Here is a 25,237-nt window from a genome sequence, read left to right on the forward strand (position 1 = left end):
GTTGGTGGCCAAAACACACACTTTTATATACGCATGCACTTTATGCGCAAAGGCGCGGGTGCCTCTAATAATGTGTGTGTGTGCACTCGATCGATGATCCCTAAACATTAAACCCTAAAACCCTAATCCCTAATCCCTAATTATACCCTAAACGTACACCCTAAACACCCTAAACACTAAACCCTAAACCCTAGACCCTAAACCGACCCTAAACACTACACCCTAAACCCTAAACCCTAAACACTAAACCCTAAACCCTAACCTGCACTTTGTGCGCAAATGCATGTGCCTCTAATAATGTGTGCGTAGTCGATCGATCTAGTTTTGATTAATCATAGCACACAAATAAAGAAGTTGTATTTGAATCCACACAACCCTAATCTAAAACACATAGCCCCTAACATGGCCTAATTAATTGACCCCTTCTCTCTAGCTAATTAGTGGAAATTGCACAAAATTAAAAGGGGTCCCTCACTAATTATACATATATATCTAGATTGTGATAAACTTTTGCCCCATATTTGGTGGATGGGTGCATCTTGGCATGTAAAACAATTAATGTTTGCAAATGGCATTGTCAAAATTTATGTACAAATGATTTCTTTCCATCCAAAGTGCATAAAATGGGAGTTTTAATGAAGAAAGTACAAATAAAACAGCTCAACATGCCTCCACACCCCGATTTTCACACGAAGTAGAGCATATTTAAAGGATAATTCCAGAGTTTTACTATTTTTCAAGCAACTTTGCTAATTTCCACCCACTCACATGACTTTATGTCGATTTAACGAAAATAGGGCGAATTTAAACTACATGGGCAGGATAGTTTGAATTGTGCGCGCGGCAAAGGGAACGGCCTATTCCTCAACCTTGTGCACGGCAAATTACACACGCAACTCCATTAAACACCACCTACCGGGCGGCCCGGCCGCATGACCCCCCACCCACCCCTACACAACTTATCCCCGTCCATGCGAAGAGCTTCCCCTCCCCGTCCCGTCCGTGCGAAGAAGAAGCTTCCCCTCCCCGTCGTTCTTCTCGAGACGCACCGGCGGTCAAGTTGATCCACGGTAGGGCTGCTATCTCTAGCTCAATCATGCATCGGGCAAGACGGCCTAACGATTTATATTTTCTTGATGCTGCTAAAAAATCGTCAGTATGCTCGAACTAATTGGCACTTTATAGTTTTCCGCTCGATTTGTCCTCGATCAATTTGTTCATTTGCGTGGGCATATAGAGTCAGTTCTGCACTCGATCCGTTAATTTGCTGAAATGCCATGGCAGAGTTTTGTACACGATCTGTTTGCTAAAATATCGATGGGCATTTTTTGTTTTGTACTTGACATGATTGCTGAAATGCATAATCATGTAGTATAGTTTTGTACTCGATGGATATACATTTCCTACTTCGCCTTAAAAATTAATCACCAACCATTGTATCTGATAATTAAACAGATGGACAGAACTTGGATACTGCATGGACACTTATGTTCCCCTTCATATATAAATGGTGTTCAACCCTTTATGGGGTTTATTAGAGCTCATGAAGGTCACAACCTGGACGTGTATTGCCCGCGCTGCACATGTATGAATGGTGAGAAGAGGCCTCACCATGTAGTGGAAGATCATTTACACATTTTTGGGATGGACCGCACATATGTTAGGTGGGTTTATCATGGTGAACCATATAATGATCCTTCAGCGGGAGAAGCAGATCTTGCTCACACTGTATGTGTGCTGGCATATGTAGTTAATTATTTATATTGATGCTGCCGCTGTTTCGATCAATAGTTTGCATTGCTGTGCAAGGTTCTGTACTCAAATTTAACTTGTTGCAGATGGATGGACGGGAAGGAGAGAAAAAGCGCTTGCTTCAGGAAACGGGTTTCAGCTCTAGGACATTGATGACGCGTAAAGCACAGGCTCGTTGGGAACCCCAAGTGGAAGGTGTGATGCGTACAGCAGCAAGTTTCCCTCAGTAAGAAACCAAGGTTTATCGAACCAGTAGGAGTCAAGAAGCACGTCGAAGGTTGATGGCGGCGGGATGTAATGCGGCGCAACACCAGGGATTCCGGTGCCAACGTGGAACCTGCACAACACAACCAAAGTACTTTGCCCCAACGAAACAGTGAGGTTGTCAATCTCACCGGCTTGCTGTAACAAAGGATTAACCGTATTGTGTGGAAGATGATTGTTTGCAGAAAACAGTAGACCAAGTATTGCCGTAGATTGTATTTCAGTAAAGAGAATTGGACCGGGGTCCACAGTTCACTAGAGGTGTCTCTCCCATAAGATAAACAGCATGTTGGGTGAACAAATTACAGTTGGGCAATTGACAAATAAAGAGAGCATGACCATGCACATACATATCATGATGAGTATAGTGAGATTTAATTGGGCATTACGACAAAGTACATAGACCGCCATCCAACTGCATCTATGCCTAAAAAGTCCACCTTCAGGTTATCATCCGAACCCCTTCCAGTATTAAGTTGCAAAGCAACAGACAATTGCATTAAGTATGGTGCGTAATGTAATCAACAACTACATCCTTAGACATAGCATCAATGTTTTATCCCTAGTGGCAACAGCACAACACAACCTTAGAACTTTCTGTCACCGTCCTGTGTGTCAATGCAGGCATGAACCCACTATCGAGCATAAGTACTCCCTCTTGGAGTTACAAGCATCTACTTGGCCAGAGCATCTACTAGTAACGGAGAGCATGCAAGATCATAAACAACACGTAGATATAACTTTGATAATCAACATAACAAGTATTCTCTATTCATCGGATCCCAACAAACGCAACATATAGAATTACAGATAGATGATCTTGATCATGTTAGGCAGCTCACAAGATCCGACAATGATAGCACAATGGGGAGAAGACAACCATCTAGCTACTGCTATGGACCCATAGTCCAGGGGTAGACTACTCACTCATCACACCGGAGGCGACCATGGCGGCATAGAGTCCTCCGGGAGATGATTCCCCTCTCCGGCAGGGTGCCGGAGGCGATCTCCTGGATCCCCCGAGATGGGATCGGCGTTGGCGGCGTCTCTGGAAGGTTTTCCGTATCGTGGTTCTCGGTGCTGGGGGTTTCGTCACGGAGGCTTTAAGTAGGCGGAAGGGTAGGTCAAGAGGCGGCACGGGGGGCCCAGACCATAGGCCGGCGCGGCCAGGGGTGGGGCCGCGCCGCCCTAGGGTTTGGCCACCCCGTGGCCCCTCTTCGTTTCGTCTTCGGACTTCTGGAAGCTTCGTGGAAAAATAGGCCCCCGGGCTTTGATTTCGTCCAATTCCGAGAATATTTCCTTACTAGGATTTCTGAAACCAAAAACAGCAGAAAACAAAGAATCGGCACTTCGGCATCTTGTTAATAGGTTAGTTCCAGAAAATGCACGAATATGACATAAAGTGTGCATAAAACATGTAGATAACATCAATAATGTGGCATGGAACATAAGAAATTATCGATACGTCGGAGACGTATCAGCATCCCCAAGCTTAGTTCTGCTCGTCCCGAGCAGGTAAAACGATAACACAGATAATTTCTGGAGTGACATGCCATCATAATCTTGATCATACTATTTGTAAAGCATATGTAGTGAATGCAGCGATCAAAACAATGTATATGACATGAGTAAACAAGTGAATCATAAAGCAAAGACTTTTCATGAATAGCACTTCAAGACAAGCAACAATAAGTCTTGCATAAGAGTTAACTCATAAAGCAATAATTCAAAGTAAAGGCATTGAAGCAACACAAAAGAAGATTAAGTTTCAGCGGTTGCTTTCAACTTGTAACATGTATATCTCATGGATATTGTCAACATAGAGTAATATAATAAGTGCAATAAGTAAGTATGTAGGAATCAATGCACAGTTCACACAAGTGTTTGCTTCTTGAGGTGGAGAGAAATAGGTGAACTGACTCAACATTGAAAGTAAAAGAATTGTCCTCCATAGAGGAAAAGCATCGATTGCTATATTTGTGCTAGAGCTTTGATTTTGAAAACATGAAACAATTTTGTCAACGGTAGTAATAAAGCATATGTATCATGTAAATTATATCTTACAAGTTGCAAGCCTCATGCATAGTGTACTAATAGTGCCCGCACCTTGTCCCTTTCTGCAAATGGGTATATCACATCAATGCCAAACCTTTGCTTGAATCCCTTTGCAACAAGCCAAGCCTTATACCTGTCAATGGTGCCATCAGAATTTCTTTTGATGTGATATACCCATTTGCAGTCAATCAAGTTCTTGTGCTTGACAGGAGGAACAAGATGCCATGTATGATTATTCAAAAGAGCAGTATATTCTTCCTCCATTGCAACCCGCCATTGAGGATGTGAAAGAGCTTCAAACAAATGCTGAGGTTCTCCTGAAGATGTGAGTAATCCATAGCGCACGGTACCATCCTTATAAATTTTGGGCTGTCGAATACCTTGCTGTAGGCGTGTGCGCATTCCCGGCGCAGAGGAAGCCACATGCGCTGGTGCTGCAGAGGATCCCGCAGCAGCAGAGTCAGGCAGGGCTGGCGCAGGTTGGCGCGCCACAGCGCCGTCTGTCGGAGGCGCGGTCGCGGGAGGGGAGGCAGGGGCACGTGCCTCCTGCGGTGAGTTGGCGCGGGGCGGAGAAGACAGCGCGGGAGCCAAGCTGGTGCACACGTGTGGCGGCAACTGACTGGGCGCGGCGTCAGCATCGCTGTCTCGTCCTGGCAGCCAATCATTGGCGCGACCAGGGGAATCGAGCGGCGGCCGATCCAAGGAAGATGGCGAATCCGCCTGGGATCGCGCGCCAGCGTTGCCCCGTGGCGGTGTAGACGGGGCAGGATCTTGTTCTTGCTCTACCAGGGCCATTTCTTGATCATTTTCAGCAAAATTTTCATCAGACTGATCAGAATCAGAAGCACTATCATCATAGACTACATCTTCTTGGTGTACCTGATCATGGTTAGCGACAACAGGCACAATAGGCAAAGGCATGTAGTCATTAGTTTGTGCATCCCCAATAGTGGAAGTGGGTGAAGATATATCAGTCGGAAGCAAAAGAATTTCATTACGGAGGCGACGGCCGGCATTAGGATGAAGTTCAGCAAAGGGAAAAACGTGTTCATCAAACACAACATCACGAGAGATATAGACACGACCAGTTTTGACATCAAGACATTTGACACCTTTATGAAGAGGGCTATACCCAAGGAAAACACACCGTGTAGATCGAAACGCAAGTTTTCGTTTGTTGTATGACCGAAGATTTGGCCAACAAGCGCAACCAAAGACACGAAGAGACTCGTAGTTGGGTTTGGTATTCATGAGATGCTCAACTGGTGTCTCAAAGTTAATGACTTTGCTAGGGAGAAGGTTTATCAGGAATGTGGCTGTGAGAAAAGCTTCATCCCAAAATTTTAGTGGCATGGAGGCATTGGCTAAAAGAGACAAACCAACTTCAACGATGTGGCGATGTTTGCGTTCAGCAGAACCATTTTGTTGATGAGCATGTGGGCATGAGACATGATGAACTATGCCAACCTTTTGAAAGAAACTGTTGAGTTTTTCATATTCACCACCCCAGTCAGTTTTCATAGTTTTAATTTTTCTTTCAAACTTTCGTTCAACATATTTCTGAAAGTTGAGAAAAACTTGATACACTTCAGATCGTTTCTTAAGCAAGTAAATCCAAGTGAACTTGCTAAAATCATCAATAAAACTGACATTATACTCATGTTTACCAGCAGAAGCAGGTGCTGGACCTCATACATCAGAAAACACTTGTTCAAGAGGAACTGTAGAGACACTAGTAGATACAGGGTATGGCAACTGGTGACTATTAGCTAACTGACAAGCATCACAGACATATGGATTTATTTCTGGCGAATAAGAGAGTTCATTTTTCCTAATTATTTGATTCACCACAAAGGATGATGGATGGCCTAGACGACGATGCCATGTAGATGAAGATGGCTTTATTGTGATGAAAGCTTCTTTGCGCCCCCCCACTATAAACTGGAAGTAGAGGGTAAAGACCACCAAGACATGGACCCTTAAACAGAACCTCCCTTGTGGCCTGGTCCTTAATCAAAAAGAAAAAAGGATGAAACTCAATGAAAACGCCGTTGTCAAGTGTAAGTTTATGAACGGAAAGCAAGTTTTTAGAGGCACTTGGAACATGTAAGATGTTGTTTAGATGCAAGGAACTATATGGGGTATGCAAAACTGAATGACCAACATGAGAGATTTGCATACCATGACATTGTCGTGGCCCTTGTACTTCTCCTGGGTGGTGAGTTTGCTTAGCTCGCTAGTGATGTGGTCTGTGGCACCTGTGTCGGTGTACCAGTTTGTATCGACTCCATAAGAGGCAGCATTGGCAGATTTGTCCTGGCGGTCAACTTCATCATCAGAATCCTCCTTGTTGCGGTCTTGATAACGCCACCAACACTCGTTGGCGGGATGGCCATGAATAGTACAAATTTGACAGGTAACATCAACAAATGGAGTGGGTGCGCGGGACTGCCGCGACCACCATCACGCCGGGGCCATCATCACGACGGCGCCAAGTGGAGTCATCACGGCGGCGGACGCCACCATCATCACGACGGTCGCCGCGGCCACGGGAACCACGATCATCGTCACGATCGCGGCGATTGCCATAGCCACGATCATCATCACGGCGTGGTGCACGGTCGTCATCACGGCCACGGGGACCACGATCAGCATCGTGGCGGTAGCCACCGTCGCCACGACCGCGGGGGCCGCGGTCATCATCAGCAGCAGCGCGTCCTCGAGGGCGTGTGTCACCCTGGCCACGACGAACCAGGTTGACAGAGGAGGTGAAACTGTCGCCTGTGTCCTGGAGCATGGAATGACGAAGATCATGAGCAGTTAACTGATCGTAAAGTTCATCAACAGTGATACCAGGTTGTCCATTAGCGGAGGTGACGGCGTCATTGTATGTTCCGTCAAGGCCATTGAGAAGGTAGGTGATGAGTTCACTCTCATCGAGGGTTTTGCCGAGGGCGACCAGCTCGGATGCATAGCCCTTCATCTTGGCGAAGAACTGCGCCATAGTCATGGAGGACTTCTTGGTGTTGTTGAGGGCTCCACGTAGCGCGTTCACCTTGGCAGGAGACGCGGTGGAGAACATGCGTGTGATGGCGTTCCAGACGGCTTCGGTAGTCTCGAGGCCGAAGACGTGGGGAAGGAGCTCCGGCGAGAGCGACTGCAGCAGGTAGCTGACGACTGCCTGGTCGCGCGCCATCCATGCAGCATAAGCAGGATTGGTGATGCTGATGTCCTTGCCATCGGCGTCCTTGGAGGAGATGAGTTTTGCAGGTGCACGGTCAGTACCTTCAAGGAGACCCATAACCATGGCACCGCGGATGGCGGGGAACACCAAGGTCTTCTAGAAAAGGAAGTTGGAGTGTGTGAGCTTCGTGGCCGGCGGAGAACCGAGCATGACACCGAGGGGAACCATCGAGGAAGAAGCCATCAGATTGGTCGTTGTTGTCGTGGCGGCGGCCGAAGAACAGAGTCGAGGGCGGCGGCAAGGTTGTAGATCGTAGGTCGCGGGGTTTTTGGGTCGTAGTTTTGGCGGCGGCCGAAGCAGAGGGCTAGGGCGGCGGCAGGTCGTGGGGTTTTTGGGTCGTGGTTTTGGCGGTGGCCGAAGCAGAGGGCTAGGGCGGCCGCAGGGTGTAGGGTTTTAGGTCGTGGTTTTAGCGGCGGAAGTGCAGAGCACCACAGCGGCGGGTCGTGGAGCGGCGGCGGCGGCCAGATGGGCGGCGGCGGCGGCGATTTTTGTGTGATCGTTCGGCGGCTAGGGTTTGGGAAGAGGTGGCTCTGATACCATGTGGGCAGAAACGATGCCTCTCCCTGGCTCGTGTTACGTGTTTATATAGGGTAGAAAAAGCCTCTACCATGGCGTACATTATACGGTATACATGTTGTCTAACAGGAACATCTCGGAGCTCTCATGGAAAAATACCTTGAGAAAGGACGGTTCATATGAACAAATAGCGGATGCCTATGGCGATGTAGTGTTGTGTAAGGCTCACCTGATAAAATCAAAGTACTGCATTTCTCTGCTTCCAAGGTGAACACTCCCGAGTTGCAAACATGGCAAATGCATAGCTCAGTAAATGAAAAGATCCAATGGCTCATCACCACTAAGATTCAGTGGTTTAGCTCGTCACCAAAATCTCTAGCTTCACATTGCCCCAGAAGTAATTCGTGCAACAGCTAGAAACCGCAAATAATATCGGAAGCACAACTGGCGTAGCACTATCACCATGAATATACAGGTCATCTTGGTTTATCACTACAAAATGTAGAACTCACAGGCCCAATTGTTTTATCTGCGGACAATGTTGACGAAAATTTCACCACCGACATGCTTGTTCATTCATAGCTCGTAAATTGTGATCAAGATTCAAGAAAACGCCACAACAGCTAACTTGTTCAGTTACTGTTCTTCCAGGACAAACGCAAGCATTTCAGAATTCACATAGCAATAGCAGTGAGCACTAACGATCAGTAACATTTATCACTAAAACAAGAGGAAACAAACAAAGTTCCTGGCCAATTTCACCAGCAAAGCAGTTCATCAAGTCGAAATCAACAAACTTCATGACCAATTTCACCACCAAAGCAGTTCGAAATCAACAGCGTTCAGGACCAACTTCGCCATCACTCGATCAGGAACTACGCAAGCCGATCACAGAAGCTAAAACATCACCAATGCGTCTCTCAACCCCACTCGCCATTAGCACTACAACTACTAGGACTAGGACTACTCTCGATCGTTCCGTCTCCCTAGCTACCTACTCGATGGCGATCTGGAACACGTCCTTGCGCTCCTCCTTCTTGAGCTTGGGCACGGTCACCATGAGCACGCCGTTCTTCATCTCGGCCTTGATCTTGTCCACCTTGAACGCGTTGGCGGGCATCTCGATGCGAGCGCTGTACTTCGGCACCGCGGCGTCGTCCTTGTCACCGTCCCAGCCATCCTTCTCGCCCTCCCCCTTGATCACCAGGCTGTTCTGCTCCGCCGACACCTTCACGTGCCCCTTCCCCAGCCCCGGCATCGGCACCTTCAGATACACCGCCCCGTCGTCCTCCTTCGCCACCGGCCACCCGCGCCACGCCGCGGAGGAGAGGCCGCTCGGACCAGAAGCAGAGACTGCGTCCTCCATCAGACCCAGCAGACGGCCCAGGCTCGTCGGCGCGCCGAACCGGTCGAACACATCTGAAGAATTAAGAACGCAAAAGAAAAAAGTTGACGGATTTGTCCCACAATATTCACAGGAACGAACGCAGGAAAGGCGAGATCGACGCATACCGTGGGAGAAGAAGCTGGGCAGGTCGGTGTCGCGAGCACGGCGTCGGCCCACGGCGTCGGCATCCTTGTACTCGCCGTTGGTGTCGTCGTCGTCGTCGGAGCGGCGGGCCTCCTTGCCCTGGGTGCTGCAAAGGTGACGGACGGCGGCCGGGCTTAGCGCGCAGTAGGCAACGGGCGCGCCGGTGGCCGACGGCTCGGCGAGCATCTTCTTGAGGTTTGCCAGGGTGGGACCGCTGCTAGCGACGGCGGAAGCCATGGATCTCTCTCTCTCTCTCTCGCCTGTGAAAGTGTGAAAGTGATTTTGGATTCTTTTGACTGAGGAGGAGGAGGAGGAGCGGAATGGAGGGTTTTTGAAGGAAGGGCTTTCTTGGGGAAGGGATGGAGAAGGGGTTAGAAGGTTCTGGAGAGCTCCGGATGGGTCTCGAGTCTTCCAGAACCACAGCTTTAGGATTCGTGTTTGTTGATGTACGATCAGGGGCTACAAGGCACAAACTGCATAGCAAAATCATGAACAAGAAGTGGGTCATTCATGAAGTTCAGTTGCTGTGGCTCTAGCACTGCATAACAAGGCACAAGTCATATGGCAGTGAACTATGTAAGACGAAGGAAAATGGTTGGATTGTTTTTTGGGGCTTTGTGTTTCTCATGTGGTGCAATATCAACTTAAAAGCACAATGAGATTTAAATTAGAGTGAAATGTTGAAACGGATCGTTTGAAAAAATTAAGTAAATCTCTATCTTCTTTGAAAGGCGATGGAATGACTACTGTGGCCAAGCCTTCAACAAAAATCCTGATCATAATACAGAGAAGCATCAGTGTGAAATAGAACTACCCTTAAGTTACAAAGAACAGCAATGGTTTCTTAAAAGATATAAGGGTTCAGAGAATTACAACATTTACAGCGTTAGTTTATATGACGGAAATTTCTCAGAAATAATATGCGGAAGTTCAAGCTTGAATTTGCTCTTCTTGAAAAAATATCCTAAATAATCAATTTGAGATAATAACTGGTGTTCAGGGACTATTATTTGAATTTCATAGTAACTTTTCCAATACAAAATTATAACCATTCACCTTGATTGTACTTGTAGGACAGAATAACTATGACCGAATAGTGTAAAATCCAACCATCAGTGAGGTTACCTTCTCATGGCATTTGTGTGGTATTAAAAACCGAAAATAATAGTCTTGTAGGCTGATTTTGTTGTTTCATGAAATATAAATCTGCAGTCTAAAAGTTCCACATATGACAGTCATTGGACCAACGGATAGGAGGATTGTACCTAATCCAAGTCCAACAACGTGCAAGCAGCTTCTGCCGTGGCATGGGCTGATCCCAAAGCTGCAAATGATTAGTAATTTTCCCAAATCTCACTTGTAAATGATTATATGACTTTTCAGTAAATCTAAGCTATCTCAAAGGAAAAAATCATAAATATGAGAGTAACTTGTATCTGTATCCATAAAAACACTTAGCACAACCCTCCATTTCACTGGTATGTTTGTTGAACCTGAATATATTTACACGACCAAACATATAGGTCAGTCTCCTTTAGGGCCAGCTGTGGATGCGTATTTTAGTGGATATCAACGGATTAATTAGACCACATCTAGAAGTAGGTCAATTCAAGTGGGTTGTAAGCACCGGTAGGGTTGATTTATTAAAAAAAAATAGACATAGGTATATCAGCTAGAATCTGAAGCAATTATTCAAAGGTACAAAATCTACTTGAAATCCCAATTTAGTTAACAAACTGAGGAACTCGGTATCACAATTATCAGTACTAAGATATACATGTGAATCAAATTTGGCATGTAACCTATATCAGAACAATGAAATATGTAGCATTGTGCTAGCTAATTGCAATGATAATTTTGCCAGCCAGTAGAAGTCCTAAAAGGAACACGCGTATGGTAGCACAATCATAGCTATAGATGAATCTGATTCAACCTGGAATCTATAACATAAACAATCAAATATGTAGCACTGCTTTATCTAATTTCAAAACAAAATTGCCAATTAGTTCCGGTGTACATCCAAATATAACCAGTTAGTACCTAGAACCTAAACACGGCGTAACAAATGAAGGTACCATACTACATGGGAACTGTGACCTTGCGGTAATTGTACCGAAAACTTGATGCAAAGAATAAGTTTGCTGTGATCAACTCAAGTATAAAATAGACATAATCTATGTACTTTGTTTTGTTTGTGATTTGATACAAATAAGCACATTTGCATAGCTAACTCACATGACACCCTGAAATCCATGGGGTCAGTTCGGCTGATCAGAATAGTGCCAACCCTGCATAAGTGAAAATCAAAAATCTGAAGATCAAACAACACAAAAAATATTCACATCTATACTGTAGTATGAAAGCACTGTCAATATATTTAAAAAGCTAAGAAAAAAATGAGCTAAACTAATATATCCAGACCTAACTGCAACCTATTACATATGTGATGTTTGCGAATCCTAGCATGTAAATTTGAAATTTAACGCTCCCACATATGTAAACAACTCGTTGGAAATTCTTCTAGGAAACAGTAGGCCAATCGAGATTGTGAAGAAGCAATGGACCTTAGAAGTGGAGGTTTATACATGGAAATAACAACATGTTTTTCATTCTCAGCTAAATCAGAATTCAAAAAACCAACTATGGCCTATGGTCTAACTAAAAAACGAATGGAAATATCAAAAAGCAACATACACATATTGGTGGCCATCTTTCAGTTTTAGTTTCTTCCCACGATTGGAAAGGGCAAAGGAGAACAAAATCATGCCTAGATTTTTTTATATTGTCTAAAAGGAACAACCAACTTTATAAATGGTAAAAGAATTATGCATGAAACGAAAATATATAGTCCATCCAATGATCAATAAGACCAGAAATCAAAATTTCACAAACAGGAGAGTAACACTAACATTAATATAAACAACGAGATTTCATTCAATGATGCGCTCTAGGATAATGAAAAATGTTTATTAAGTTCCGAGGATGTATGAAAGATGAATATTGAAAGAAATTCTAGCCTCAACAGAATATAAACATATTTATAACCTTAGCAATGATAAAACCACATAGCAAGAGAAATAAATTAGTTTCCATTACCCTGCATAAATGTTGAATTTTCGGTGGGGAGAAGGAACATGAATCATGACCTTGGGATGAAGATAAAAAATTAGCTTGTAGTTGTATTCTACCATTCCATGTCCACTCTTCATCACCACGTTGGTGACACCCCAAGCTTGTAGGCACACTATCATTGCTCCACAACCATGGCTCCTACATTTCTTATCATCCTCCCAGAATTGCGTCTTCTCATGACCAGAGTCCAAAAGTGTTAAGTAATCACAGGCTCATATTATGTAGCCTAAATCATCCCTGAAAATTTCAAGGAAACCAAGAGGTAGCTCAACCCCATATGAAAACCTACGATAGAAAAAAAGAAATAGAAAGAGTAAGAACTAAAGAGGAAAAGAGAAGAAACATACAAAATCTCACCTGCGCAAAATGATGAAAGGTGTTGCCAGATACCCACCAGCGAGGTCAACACTTCTTTGACGATGCTCCCACCCCAAGATCTCCCTTGGTTGCTCCCTGGTGCTTCATTCGCGTTTGAGGACACCGATGCTTATCTTTTGTTGTATTTGTTGTTTGTAAGTTGTTCGTCAACATCATTGTAAAACCTGGCTATGAGGCTTTAATAATTTAAAGCTAGACACTCATTAACCTTCTATCCGATAGAAAGATCTAAGGAGTGAGCTCCCGAGTTGCCCCCGCGTGGCGGCCGGGAGAAACCCTAAAAACCGTGCGGCCGCCACCCCCCTCTCCCTCGCCGCCGCCGGGGGGCGCGGCCAGGCAAAGACTGGTCGGCGGCGGCGGGGACTTCTCGTCCTCTCGCGCCTGGGGGTTGGACGCGGGTCTCCCTCATCGGGCCAGGGCGCGGCCCTCTCGTCGGGGGCCTCCGCTCGACGGCGGCACGACGAGCGACAAGGTGGTGGTTCACTCCCCGCTCGGGCGGCGAGAGCCGCGGGCGGTGTGGCCGAGGGCGGTGGTGAGCCATGCAGGCGGCGGAGGGAAACTCTAGGTCCTCTTCTCCTCGCGACCACCGGCGGTGGGGGCTAGCGTTTCGGCTGCGGCGTTGCCCAGGCATGAGCGGTGTCTCCGGACTACGCGATCTCCGCTTGGTGTCTCCGGCGGTAACCTTGGCCAGCATGGGATGGTCGCCGGCGTGGGGGCCCGACCTGAATAAAGGCGGAGGTCCTAGGGTCTCTGGGCGAAGATGAAGACCTACCTGAGGCCTGCCCTTCTTGATCTGGCCGGAGTGTTCAGTTTTGTTAGGCACCATCGGCGAATGTAACAGTGCTTCTATTGCCTGGAGTTTGCCGAATCGGTGGTATTCGGTCATGCGCACCCATGCTTTTATTCCGACCGTTTGGTTCTGGAGGGAGCTGCGCGAAGCTCTGTTCTGTTTTGACATCAAGTGACATTTAGTCCATGGTGAAGTCAGAAGAAGAGAATATCATGAAGGCTGAAGGACTAGCTAAGGAAGGTTCAAGTCTCTGCACTGTTGAGGGACTTGTTGGTGTTCCGGGCTTCGTAACAGTGGTATGAAAGTGGGGGCGGCATCACATGTGAAGTTCAGAGTCTTATCTTTCAGGGTGAAAATCCAAGGTCTGGCCTTAACTCGTTGTGCCTGGCAATTTCCTTGTTGAAGGCATTGTTTTGAGAGCGAGGACTATCTTGAGGATGAAAACCTAAGATCTTTGATCAGGCGATGACGGCGCTGGTGCACTATTCCCTTCTTGGAGGCGTCGCTTTTGGAGAGTCTGAATTTCAGGTGTTGTCTTGGCGGTGGATGTATTGTTGTTGGTAAGGCTAGGATATTTTAGCGCGGGACTTTTATTTCATAGTTTTCTTTTTCTCTTTTTTGTTTTGTGCATCTGTAATGCCATTAGGGTACTGCGTTGTTGCAGAGGCTGAGTGTAATTGGTTAACCTTCTATCCAAAAAGATTGTTGAACTAGGTGAGATCGGTGCAATAATGTACCACTATGTTGGTTACAATTTTTCTCTAACCGTACATTATTATAAAGTTTGCATTGAACGCCGGATATGCTCAATTTATTTGATGTCCACATTTGTCATTTTTAAAATAAATAGCATCGTATCAATATTTTTTTTCCGTTATACTGACCCAATTTGTGTCTTCTTTTTTATACATGGTTTGTGACCGACTCAAAATAAATTTAAATGCTTGTATATAAAAGTAATATGTATGTATGCATGAACATAAGGATAATAAAATATGTATGCGCTTATACTTGATAAACTACCATCAGATCATGTGTGTATGGTTGTGTATGCAATGCACTCCTAAATTTGAAGGGAAAACTAATTAGAAAAGAGTTTTGAAGTCCCCAAAATATATAGGCTCAATTGATCATGCACAACAATAATATTGTTTGCTAAATCTCCTATTGTATAGTAGAATTTAATATGTTCGTAGATAAATTATTTCAGGAGAATAACAATATGGATTTTAAATTGGCTCATGATTAAAAAAATGATAAAATAAAGGAGTACAACGCATTAGAGAACACCTTAGGAGTATGTATGTGTATACCTTCAGAGTATGATAAGATAAAAGAACACATCACATGGCTGTTGCATACATTCAGTAACCTTAAGGGTATGTGTATACCTTCATTTTTGGAGAACCGTCTTGCAAAGTTAGCACCATGAATGAAAACTAAAATAACACTAATTTCAGTATATAAACAATGAATGGATATCTAAAAAAATCTATCAACTGGAATTAATAGGAACAACTCTGAGCTCTCATGGAAAAATACCTTGAGAAAGGAAAGGAACCTGCACTATGTGAATTCAAGAGAGAGAAGGAACTTTCATATGAACAAATAGCAGCTAACTATGGCGATGTAGTGTTCTGTAAGGCTCACCTGATAAAATCAAAACACTGCATTTCCCTGCTTCCATGGTGAACACTGCCGAGTTGCAAACATGGCAAATGCATAGCTCAGTAAATGAAAAGATCCAATGGTTCATCACCACTAAGATTCAGTGGTTTAGCTCGTCACCAAAATCTCTAGCTTTACATTGCCCCAAAAGTAATTTGTGCAACAGCTACAAACCGCAAATAATACTGGAAGCACAACTGACATAGCACTATCACCATGAATATACAAGTGCAAGTACATTAATTTCATCTTGGTTTATCACTGCAAAATTTAGAACTAACAGGCCCAATTGTTTTATCTGCAGACAATGTTGCGGAAATCAATATTGTTTGTGATCCATTTCACCACCGTTATATGCCTGTTCACAGCTCGTAAATTGTTGCTCAAGATTCAAGAAAACACCGCAACCACAAACTTGAACAGTTTCTGTTCTTCCAGGATAAACGGAAGCATTTCACAATTCACAAAGTACCTAGTGAGCACTAACGATCAGTAACATTTATCACTAAAGCACGAGGAAACTAAAATACTACATTTCCCTGGATCCAAGGTGAACACTGCCCAGTTGCAAACATGGCAGATAAATAGCCCAGTAGATAAAAAAGTTCCAATGGTTCATCACCACTAAGATTCAGTGGTTTAGCTCGTCACCAAAATCTCCGAGATTAGCTTCACATTGCCCCAGAAGTAGTGTGTGCAACAGGTTAACAGCAAGAAACCACAACTAATACAGGAAGCACAACTTGTTTAGCACTATCACCATAAATATACAAGTGAAAGTATTTTAATTTTATCTTGATTTATCACCACAAAATTTTAAACGCACAGGCCCAATCAAAATATGTTTGATCTGCAGACAAAGTTGAGGAATTGTGATCAAGAGAACGTCACACCTACAAACGTGTACAGTTACTGTTCTTCCAAGAAAATGAACACAGGATAAACGCAAGCATTTCTCATAACAGTGAGCTACAACAATCGTCCAGCGACTCCAGTCACATTTTCTAAAGCACGAGGAAACTAACAAATTTCTTGACCAATTTCAGCAACAAAGCAGTCCATCAAGTTGAAATCAAAATAGTTCATGACCAATTTCACCACCAAAGCAGTTCGAAATCAACAAAGTTCTTGACCAATTTCACCACCACTCGATCAGATCTGAGCTACGAAAGACGATCACAGAAGCTAAAACATCAACAAGGCGTCTCTCAACTCCACTAGCACCGGCCCTTCCATTAGCACTACTACTACTACTACTAGGAAAGTAGGAATCTAGGACTCACGATCGATTCATCTCCCTCCCTACTCGACGGCGATCTGGAACACGTCCTTGCGCTCCTCCTTCTTGAGCTTGGGCACGGTCACCATGAGCACGCCGTTCTTCATCTCGGCCTTGATCTTGTCCATCTTGTACGCGTTGGCGTGCAGCTCGATGCGGCGGTTGAACCTCGGCACCGCGGCGTCTTCCTTGTCACCGTCCCAGGCATCCTTCTCGCCCTCCCCCTTGATCACCAGGATGTTCTTCTCCGCCGACACCTTGACGTGCTCCTTCCCGAACCCCGGCATCGGCACCTTCAGGTACACCGCCTCGTCGTCCTCCTTCGCCACCGACCACCCGCACTGCGCCGTGGAGGAGAGGCCGCCCAGACCAGGAGCAGCGACCGCGTCCTCCATCAGACCCAGCAGACGGCGCAGGCTCGTCGGCGCGCCGAACCGGTCGAACACGTCTGAAGAATTAAGAACGCAAAAGAAGAAAGTTGACGGATTTGTCCCACAATATTCACAGGAGCGAAGGCAGAGAACAGACGCAAGAAAAGCGAGGTCGACGCATGTCACGCATACCGTGGGAGAAGAAGCTGGGCACCAGGTCGGAGTCGCGAGCACGGCGGCGACCCGCGGCGTCGGCATCCTCCTGCTCGCCCTTGGTGTCGTCGTCGTCGTCGTTGGAGCGGCGGGCCTCCTTGCCCTGGGTGCTGCAGAGGCGACGGACGGCGGCCGGGCTGAGCGCGCAGTAGGCCACGGGCGCACCGGTGGGCGACGGCTCGGCGAGCAGCTTCTTGAGGCTGGCCAGCGCGGGATCAGCGCAAGCGACGGCGGTAGCCATGGATCTCTCTCTCTCTCTTTTCTCTTTCTCTCTTGTGATTTTGGATTCTTGTGACTGAGGAGGAGGAGCGGAATGAAGGGGGGTTTTGAAGGCGTCGCCTTTCTTGGGCAAGGGGATGGGGAAGGGGTTAGAAGGTTCTGGAGAGCTCCGGATGGGCCTCGAGTCTTCCAGAACCATGGCTTTAGGATTCGTGCTGGCTGCTGTAGGTGCCATGGACTACAGTATGATTTCTTGGGGAAGGGGATGGAGAAGGGGTTAGAAGGTTCTGGAGAGGACTGGAGGAGCCTAGAGTCTTCAGGAAGGAGTACCGCTATCATTTGTGTTGGTTACGATCAAAGATCACTCGATCAGTGCCATTGATGGTACGGTTATTCTCCTCTTCTTTCATATGCTCGGACGAGCAATGGGCCAATGGCCAAATTGCCTGATTAGTGTTTGAAAAGTTTTGACGACTTGCCACCTTTTTGAAAGAGATGAAGCTCAAATGCGTGCTTAGTGATTTTACACTTCCTTAATAACAAGTCGCTATGAATACTTCCACGTTACTGATGATTGAGAGTTCCCAATTAATGTTCACTTGTACAAATATGGCACTGGCTTAATTACCTACACAATGCAATGACATTCATCTCTTAGCACTTCACTAGTTTCGATCATGGAATATCACAGTCGAATTGACAGTGCGGCTGATTACTAGACTCCAAAACAAGGCACAAACTGCACGGCAAAATCATGAACAAGCAATGGAGCATTCATGAAGTTCAGTTGCTATGGCTCTATCTAAGAACAGGTGCTGAATGTTATTGCTCCCATTGTTTGCACAAAGTTTCACCAAACAAATATTTCATTTAACTACAACAAGGCCAAGAAATCATTCGATCAAATAGGGTGCAGTGCCATATAGATATCTCCAACTACTAGACAGTAGCATTTGCTTCTAACTTGTCCGCAACTTCAAAGGCCTGCAAGACACAGGGGCGACTCTGGGCTTCCATGAAATGCTGTCCACTGTCAGGTTGACCAATATGCTACGCTAGCCCATCCTGCAGCCAACATGCACAGAGCACAATCAGTCATTGTAAATAATTTTATTGAACATGACACATCATAATCCCAAGTTCAAGCTATACATCACAAGAGCGAAAAGAAATAAGCTGTTGTAGCTCAAACTAAAATCACATATTGCCGTCTTTCACATTCAAATTGACTACCAAGCTGCAAGGGCACAATAATACTGTGAGCCTTGCATTATTCACAAAATCTCACGATTCATTAAATCATGGATTAAGAAAAGAGAAGCTAGTAGAACAGATTCCTCCATTTCTTCAACGGAGGACTGTTGCTCCGATACAGGAGGATTGATTCAGCTCCCCTATATATGAAGCATGTCGAGAGCCTCGACCATCTTCCTTGTATCAGTACATAGGAACTTCATAGTTCATAATCTAGGTTGGCAGAATGAAGATAACACTTTTTGAGGCGGACCATGCTCCAACACACAAACTTGTAAGAAAAGGAATTGAATTTACAACTAATAACTTTGTAGTAACACTGCACCGACAACTAATAACTTGCATAAGAGATCTTATTTAATGATTGAAAGGAAGGGAGGTACATACTTTCTCTTTCTGCCACCCATAACATTTCTCATGTCGTTCTTTGGGTTATTGGTGCCAGGAGTTCCTATAAACTGCATGGGGGGCATTGCAGATGCACCAACAGCTGACATAGTTGGCAAAGATGACGGTGGTGCAGGCACTGGTGGAGGTGTCGGCAGTGGTGCTGGCGCAGGAGTTGGTTCCGGAGGAGGACGGGGTAGGATGTGCTTCAGTCTATTGTTCCTGTAGTTCTTCCAGAAGAAATATTGCTGCCTATGAGCAACTTCCTGTCAAGCAATTTGCAGGTAAGACTTAGTTTCATACTAATGATTACAAGTCCTAACTGATTAAACAGATCTACTTAGAATGCTAACAGAATATTATGCAGATAAAATCATGAAAATCTGAAAGTGTGCTTCAAGCTTAATATGCTTCGATAACATGTGGTGTTCTTTAATTAATTCCAAAGCAAATAAGCATACCCATTTATATATCTGCAAGAGCATTCGTACCAACATTTTATCATTTCTTGCTCCTTCCTAACCACTAGCAATCTATAGTACAGTAAAAGTAATACTCTCCAAAGAGAAGATTCAGAAGAAAGGAATTGAAAAGAGAAAAGGAGCTTGTAAAACAGTAAAATAAAAGGGTGAGAATGGTGCTTGAGTGCAACTCTAGCAAAATGGGGTCAGGTCACCTTGTTTGCGGGGTGTGCCATTGCATTTCGGAAATTTGCATTTTGGAGGAGCTCAAGAAAGAAAAGGCAGTGCGGATACCTGCACCATCAACAATTATGAGCACATTATTTTGTCTGCAAGCATACCTACTTGTAGGCAAATCAAAAGTATAGGCTGACTCACATTATGTATTTGATGTACTCCGGACGCTGCCAATACTTGAGGTACTTGAGATATCCGATAAATGCCTCATCCTCAAAGTATCGATTCTGAGCTAGATCTGCTCGAACATAACAAATAATAGATGATGACTTCTCCCATGCAGAATTTAGTTTGATACGTGTGCAGCAGATCGATTCATAAAACATCAGATGCACAAGGAGCAAGGCAAAAAAAATACATAATTCAATCACCCTGGTTTCCCCCCCACTAAGGGCTCGTTTGGAAAAGCAGTTTTCGGCCTGATACGACAGTAAATTACAAGCCCAAAATTAAATTTGCACAAGTCACAAAGTGTTGCTTGGAAAACCGGTTTTGAGTCAGTTCGAATCCAGAATATTCCCGATTTCAGTGGAAAAAGGAAATTGAGGGGAAGGTCGGTTTCCCAAACTGACGGATACCAGGGAATCGCACACCAGGAATGAGTCCCGGCCCAGGTCATTCTCGCGCCAGTCCCCGACATGCGCCCGCGTCCTCACCTGGTCGCTTGTAATTATGACATCCAAAGTGGGCTAAATGACAATAGCACAATTTAGAGCACATAACTAGTTCCTTCTTTGATTTGTTCTTGTCATAATATACATTTGAGAAATTGGCAGCAGCTCAGTGCAGGATACTAACGCACTAACAAACTCTAACACTCAGATCAATTAGAATATCGGCCGCTCAAGAGCTTACTTCAGAAATGAGCTCGTACTGTTGTCTCAGTTCAGTACTTTTAATAATCTATCTTCTAGCTCACTCCAGAGGTTGTAAGTGACAAGATTTAAACTGCATCCAAACACAAGTCTAATCAAAAAAAAAAAAAGGTCCCGTGACCACCGATTTCCACGGTGCTTAGTGAAACACACTGGTATCCTGTTTACCAGGCTATTAGCTTGCATAGCTCCCAAACGTGGCCCTAAGCAGTCATCGGAGTCATTGCCAATCACAAAATTATAACACTCACTGACTAACACAATCAAATCACACAAATCTCTGTATTGTCAATGAGCTAACTACTTGCAGCAGCACTTAACCCCCAAATTGACTAACAAGAAACTTGTATTGGTCTGTGCTTTACCTTCTCCCCAACTTCGCTCCGCGAAAGCAAGCATGACCCAAATAAGGTGAACCCTAACCAGTTAGGTAAAATGGGAGAGAGCGAAGGAGAGGGGGAGAGGAAAAGTACAGTTGATGTAGATGGGGTTGGCGAGGCACTGGATGAACTCCAGCTCCAGGAGAAATCGCTGCCTCCCGTCGTCGGGATCCTTGTACGGCGGCGGCTTCGCGCCCCTGCACACCACGCGACGCCCCAATCAGGGGGAGATGTGAGCTTGCTTCCGCGTGACCTAGAGACAGCAAGGGAATGGAAGGAGGGCAAGAAGGCAGGGGAGGCAGGGGAGGCGCCCACTGACGTCGTGGGCGGTGGAGGTGGCGGCGGAGACGTGTTCTCCTCCATGGCATCCATGCTCCTCCGCGGACCGCAACGCAGCCGGCGAGGCGGGTAGGGCGGCGGCGAGGACGACGGCCGGCGAGGAGACTCTGTTGGGAAGCCGCAGGTAATTATTGTGGACTTTTTTTTCTGAAGAAAAGGTGCCTGGGAGAGTATGTGGGCTTTTGTTGGGCTTTGGGCCTTTGACGATACTGGACTGAGCGTCGGTGTTGATTGATTCTCTATATGGCACACCGAAACCGCGCCTGGCCGGCTATATTTGGTTAAGCTTCAGTTTTTTTCTGCTCAGCCCTAGAAAACAGAGCTGTCTACACGGAATCCCTCTTGTTCCCCCACGATCTCCGCCGCTCGCCTCCCCCTTGAGATCCATGTCTTCGTCGCCGCCGTCCCACTCCTCCGACATGCCTGTCCTCCGCCCCGAGATCCTCTTGGACAAGAACTGCCGTATCGGTTCCTGTCAAAACTCCACCTCTGCCAAAACCAAGAACAGGGAAGGCCTCTCCGTCGAGGTGTCCTTCGAAATCCGCGATCCGCCGGCCCTCTCGCTCTGCTTCGCCCGCTGCTACGACGCCGCCGGGAGACAGCGCTGTGCCCAGCAGCTGACCAATATCCTCTGCGCGGCAGGAGGCTTGGCGCTTCTGTCCGTCCCCTTCTCCGACGGCGGCGACGTGGACTTCTTCGTCTACAGAGCGGGGCCAGGCGTCCCGTCTCTCCACCTTCTCCCGGGACCCCTACCCGACCACGTTCCAGCCGAGCAATTTCGCCGTCCTGCCCATCTGCAACGACGACGACGATGACAGCCAACACTTCGCCGTGGTGCTCCCTGATATACAGCTCTTCCCGTTTGAGTCCCCCGAGCGCATCCGATACACCCTGCATGTCTACCGCTCCGATGATGGCAAAGCGTGGCGCGCTACCCAGGTGGTGCCCGACGAGAGCACGGAAACACTGGATGCCATCCTCGACCCGCTAATGGAGGCCACGAGCGCGGTATACGCGGGATCCGGGCTTATAGGCTGGATCGATCTCTGGCGGGGGATTCTTCTCTGCAATGTCCTCGACGAGAAACCCACCGTCCGCTTCGTGGCGCTGCCGGTGCCGCAGCCCGGCGAAACACCCACCGACTTGGAGTATGAAGCCGATTTTAACCCCCGGCGACACCGCCATGTGACAGTGTACAATGGCGTGATGAAGTTTGTCGATTTGAAGTTTCACGCGGAAGCCGCCTTCAACGTGAAGCGACGGGACGATCAAGGCTGGATGGCTACCGTATGGACCAGGCTGATTACTTCGGATGTTTGGCACGAGGGCGTCACCTTTGATACGTCCGACATATCGGTCCCTAATGACTCAGGCTTCCTGCATCTCTTGCCTGAAATCTTGGTCGATGAGAAGGAGCTCACCTGGAAGAATTTTTCTTCCGGCACCCTCACCCTGAGCTTGCGTGATGACAATACTGTTTACATCCTGGTAGTGAAGATGAACTCGTACCCTGCAACAACGTTGCTGCTTACCGTCAACACCGGGAGCCTGACGGTTGAATCTTGTGCACAATGTTTTGGTGAAATGTTGCAATTCTTTCAACCGAGTTATGTTCCTTCCAATCTCTCAAGCTACTTCGACGAGACAATATCTGTACTATCCTAATGTATGCATGAAAGGTACTTTGTTAATATTGTCTCTTCAAGATTTTATTTTTTTTGCAAGGGGGAGGGGGGGGGGGGGGGGGGCAAAAGCTTTGCCGCATTCATTGAATAAAAAAGAGTTATGGTTTATTACAAGCCAAGTGAAGACTGGGGATACAAAAGGATCACTCTCTGTAATATCAAATAAATGTTATTTGAACCATCATAAAATAACCCTATGTTTTGTTGCAGATAAAAAACTGATTTGCTACAGATTAAAAAATTATTATCCTAAGACACTAAGAAGTTATTCTCAAGCTTTCATGTATACGACTAATTAGATTTCTATGCAAGGATTGATGACTGCAACTGTCTAAGTAAAGATCATCCTGATGAGATTCTACCTGCTAATTTTTGTTGGTTAATTATTTAGAGATATGATGTCATTTTCGGTATACCCATGGACTACGAACAAATGGGGTCTTTACATCAGTAAGGCAACATCGATGTTACCAACCACGCGTCGTAGATATCGGTAGGTAATATGTGTGTTTTATTCTAAAAGGTACATACTTTAACAAATGTAGTCAAAACATATGTCTAATTTAGGTGAACTCTGAAACTTTTATGTGCATACTTGATTGAAAGAGAGATCAAACTGCATGTTGAACATATTAAAAAAGATTGCATCCCAAGAGACCCAAACCAGTGTGGGAACTGACTTATATAAAGGAGCTGGAGGAGAGCAAAACCTAACACACAACACAGCCCCATCCGCTAGTGCTACTAGGAACAAAGAGGTGAGCCTCAGTGTGATTCTACATGGTATCAGAGCTGCGGGCGGTGGTGGCGGCTGAGGGGGGCTGCTGTTGAGAAAGTTGTTGTGTGCAGCTGCTCTGGAAGGGAAGAAGATGGCCGATGCAAAGATCCTAGCTGAGGCTTTGGAGAATCTTGCGATGTTCCTCACCTCTAAGGCAGATGGATCGACCTCAAGGGCCATCGTTCCTCAACGGGAAGTGGTATAGAAACTTGTGTTGTTGCCAACTGACATAAAACTTGTGGGTGCTGCCAACCATGTGAGTTGGTCTTGGAGGGCAATGTTTCTTGTGGAGCAAAAGGATCTTGATGGGCACTTGTTGGGTACTGTTGGATAACCAAGAGTTAATGCTAGTGCGGAGGGAAAGAAGTGGAAGGCCATCAACACCTTACTGATTGGGTGGCTGTTGAGAGCTCAGCGGTGCCCTCCCTTGGAAACTCTATGGAGGGTCTATCCACAGCTGCTGACATATGGAAGACCTTGTCCACCCAATACTCTGGCAAGAGCAATGTCATTCTCATTGCTTAGACTGATGGCAAGATTCGTCGTTTGTGCCAAGATGACAAATCAGTGATGGCATACGTGGCAGAGCTGCAGACATTGTGGGCAGACCAAGATAATTGTGGCCATCTTGAGATCAATGATGTGTCATGCATTGAGTCGGGGAACAATGGATAACACGCAAACATGTGCTGCAACTTTTGGAGGGTCTCAAACATTGCTTTGATGGAAGAAAGCATCCTTTCCGCATCAAACTTCTGTGCCTACTATTGATGAGGCTATTGCAGCGACGGATGAAGCCTGGTAACCGGGTGTATACGTGAGCACGCGCTGATTGACTGCCACGTATCTAACGGACGTTTGTTTTCTGTGAGATTGGCGCGTGGAAACGCTGGCGTGTTGTTCTTTTGACGGGTAGACAAGTCACGAAAATGGATCTTCGATGACGCATAGGGGTGGAACTGTAGAAGATTGAAAAGCATGAGGAATATTAAAACTGATTACCGCAACTCATTTTGACCAGGTTCCCAACTCCACATACTACTCTCCCTACCGCAACAACCATCCAGCTCTCAGATCGACCGTCCGCCGCCGGCTGCCATCGCGCCCCCAAAGCCACACGAAGGAATACCTCGACGTCGACACTATATCGCCTACCTCGGCCTCACCTGCCTCTTTCGCAGCTGCTCAGCTTTGCCCTCCGTCGAGATGACCATGGTGGTCGGCGGCATCGAAGTCGTGCTGCTAGAAGATGAGCTCCCATCGAGAGGAGGTGCCCTGAGCCGAGCGGCAAAGGAATCGAGAGGAGGTGCCCTCAGCCGAGCAAATCACGGCTGTCTTCTGCTAGTCCCCGGCAAAGGAATCGAGAGGAGGTGCCCTGAGCTGAGCAACCGGTTTGGGGGATTTGTGGAGGTGCAGTGAGGAGCGGCGT

General features: G+C 46.2%; 3 protein-coding genes across 3 annotated transcripts; all 3 read right to left on the minus strand.

Annotated features, from left to right (window-relative positions):
- Positions 1-8,587: 8,587 nt before the first annotated feature.
- Positions 8,588-9,677, minus strand: LOC139829978 (26.2 kDa heat shock protein, mitochondrial-like). Its single transcript, XM_051340760.2, has 2 exons — positions 9,344-9,677; positions 8,588-9,250 (listed from the first exon to the last, which is right to left on the minus strand). Exons 1-2 carry the CDS (start codon positions 9,597-9,599, stop codon positions 8,826-8,828), a joined length of 681 nt encoding a protein of 226 aa, XP_051196720.2. The 5' UTR covers positions 9,600-9,677; the 3' UTR covers positions 8,588-8,825.
- A 6,719-nt stretch (positions 9,678-16,396) lies between these two features.
- On the minus strand, positions 16,397-17,497 carry LOC139829665 (26.2 kDa heat shock protein, mitochondrial-like). The gene is made up of 2 exons (XM_051340754.2): positions 17,173-17,497; positions 16,397-17,057 (listed from the first exon to the last, which is right to left on the minus strand). The coding sequence occupies exons 1-2, from the start codon at positions 17,432-17,434 to the stop codon at positions 16,633-16,635; spliced, it is 687 nt and encodes a 228-aa protein (XP_051196714.1). The 5' UTR covers positions 17,435-17,497; the 3' UTR covers positions 16,397-16,632.
- A 714-nt stretch (positions 17,498-18,211) lies between these two features.
- On the minus strand, positions 18,212-21,493 carry LOC127310099 (mediator of RNA polymerase II transcription subunit 31). The gene is made up of 6 exons (XM_051340804.2): positions 21,326-21,493; positions 21,100-21,203; positions 19,893-19,989; positions 19,730-19,808; positions 19,054-19,319; positions 18,212-18,477 (listed from the first exon to the last, which is right to left on the minus strand). The coding sequence occupies exons 1-6, from the start codon at positions 21,376-21,378 to the stop codon at positions 18,468-18,470; spliced, it is 609 nt and encodes a 202-aa protein (XP_051196764.1). The 5' UTR covers positions 21,379-21,493; the 3' UTR covers positions 18,212-18,467.
- Between the last annotated feature and the right edge of the window lie 3,744 nt (positions 21,494-25,237).

The sequence above is a fragment of the Lolium perenne genome, chromosome 1, assembly GCF_019359855.2.
Source record: "Lolium perenne isolate Kyuss_39 chromosome 1, Kyuss_2.0, whole genome shotgun sequence".
Lineage (NCBI taxonomy): Eukaryota > Viridiplantae > Streptophyta > Magnoliopsida > Poales > Poaceae > Lolium > Lolium perenne.

Bases quoted from the DNA above. Each gene is read 5' to 3' on its own strand.
- LOC139829978 (XM_051340760.2), bottom strand. From the start codon at position 9,599: ATGGCTTCCGCCGTCGCTAGCAGCGGTCCCACCCTGGCAAACCTCAAG. The intron at 9,251-9,343 runs GTATGCGTCGAT...TTAATTCTTCAG, and splicing joins GCCCAGCTTCTTCTCCCACG to ATGTGTTCGACCGGTTCGGC.
- LOC139829665 (XM_051340754.2), bottom strand. From the start codon at position 17,434: ATGGCTACCGCCGTCGCTTGCGCTGATCCCGCGCTGGCCAGCCTCAAG. The intron at 17,058-17,172 runs GTATGCGTGACA...TTAATTCTTCAG, and splicing joins GCCCAGCTTCTTCTCCCACG to ACGTGTTCGACCGGTTCGGC.
- LOC127310099 (XM_051340804.2), bottom strand. From the start codon at position 21,378: ATGGATGCCATGGAGGAGAACACGTCTCCGCCGCCACCTCCACCGCCC. The intron at 21,204-21,325 runs GTCAGTGGGCGC...CGTGGTGTGCAG, and splicing joins CCACCTCCACCGCCCACGAC to GGGCGCGAAGCCGCCGCCGT. The intron at 19,809-19,892 runs GTGAGTCAGCCT...TTGATGGTGCAG, and splicing joins GAGTACATCAAATACATAAT to GTATCCGCACTGCCTTTTCT.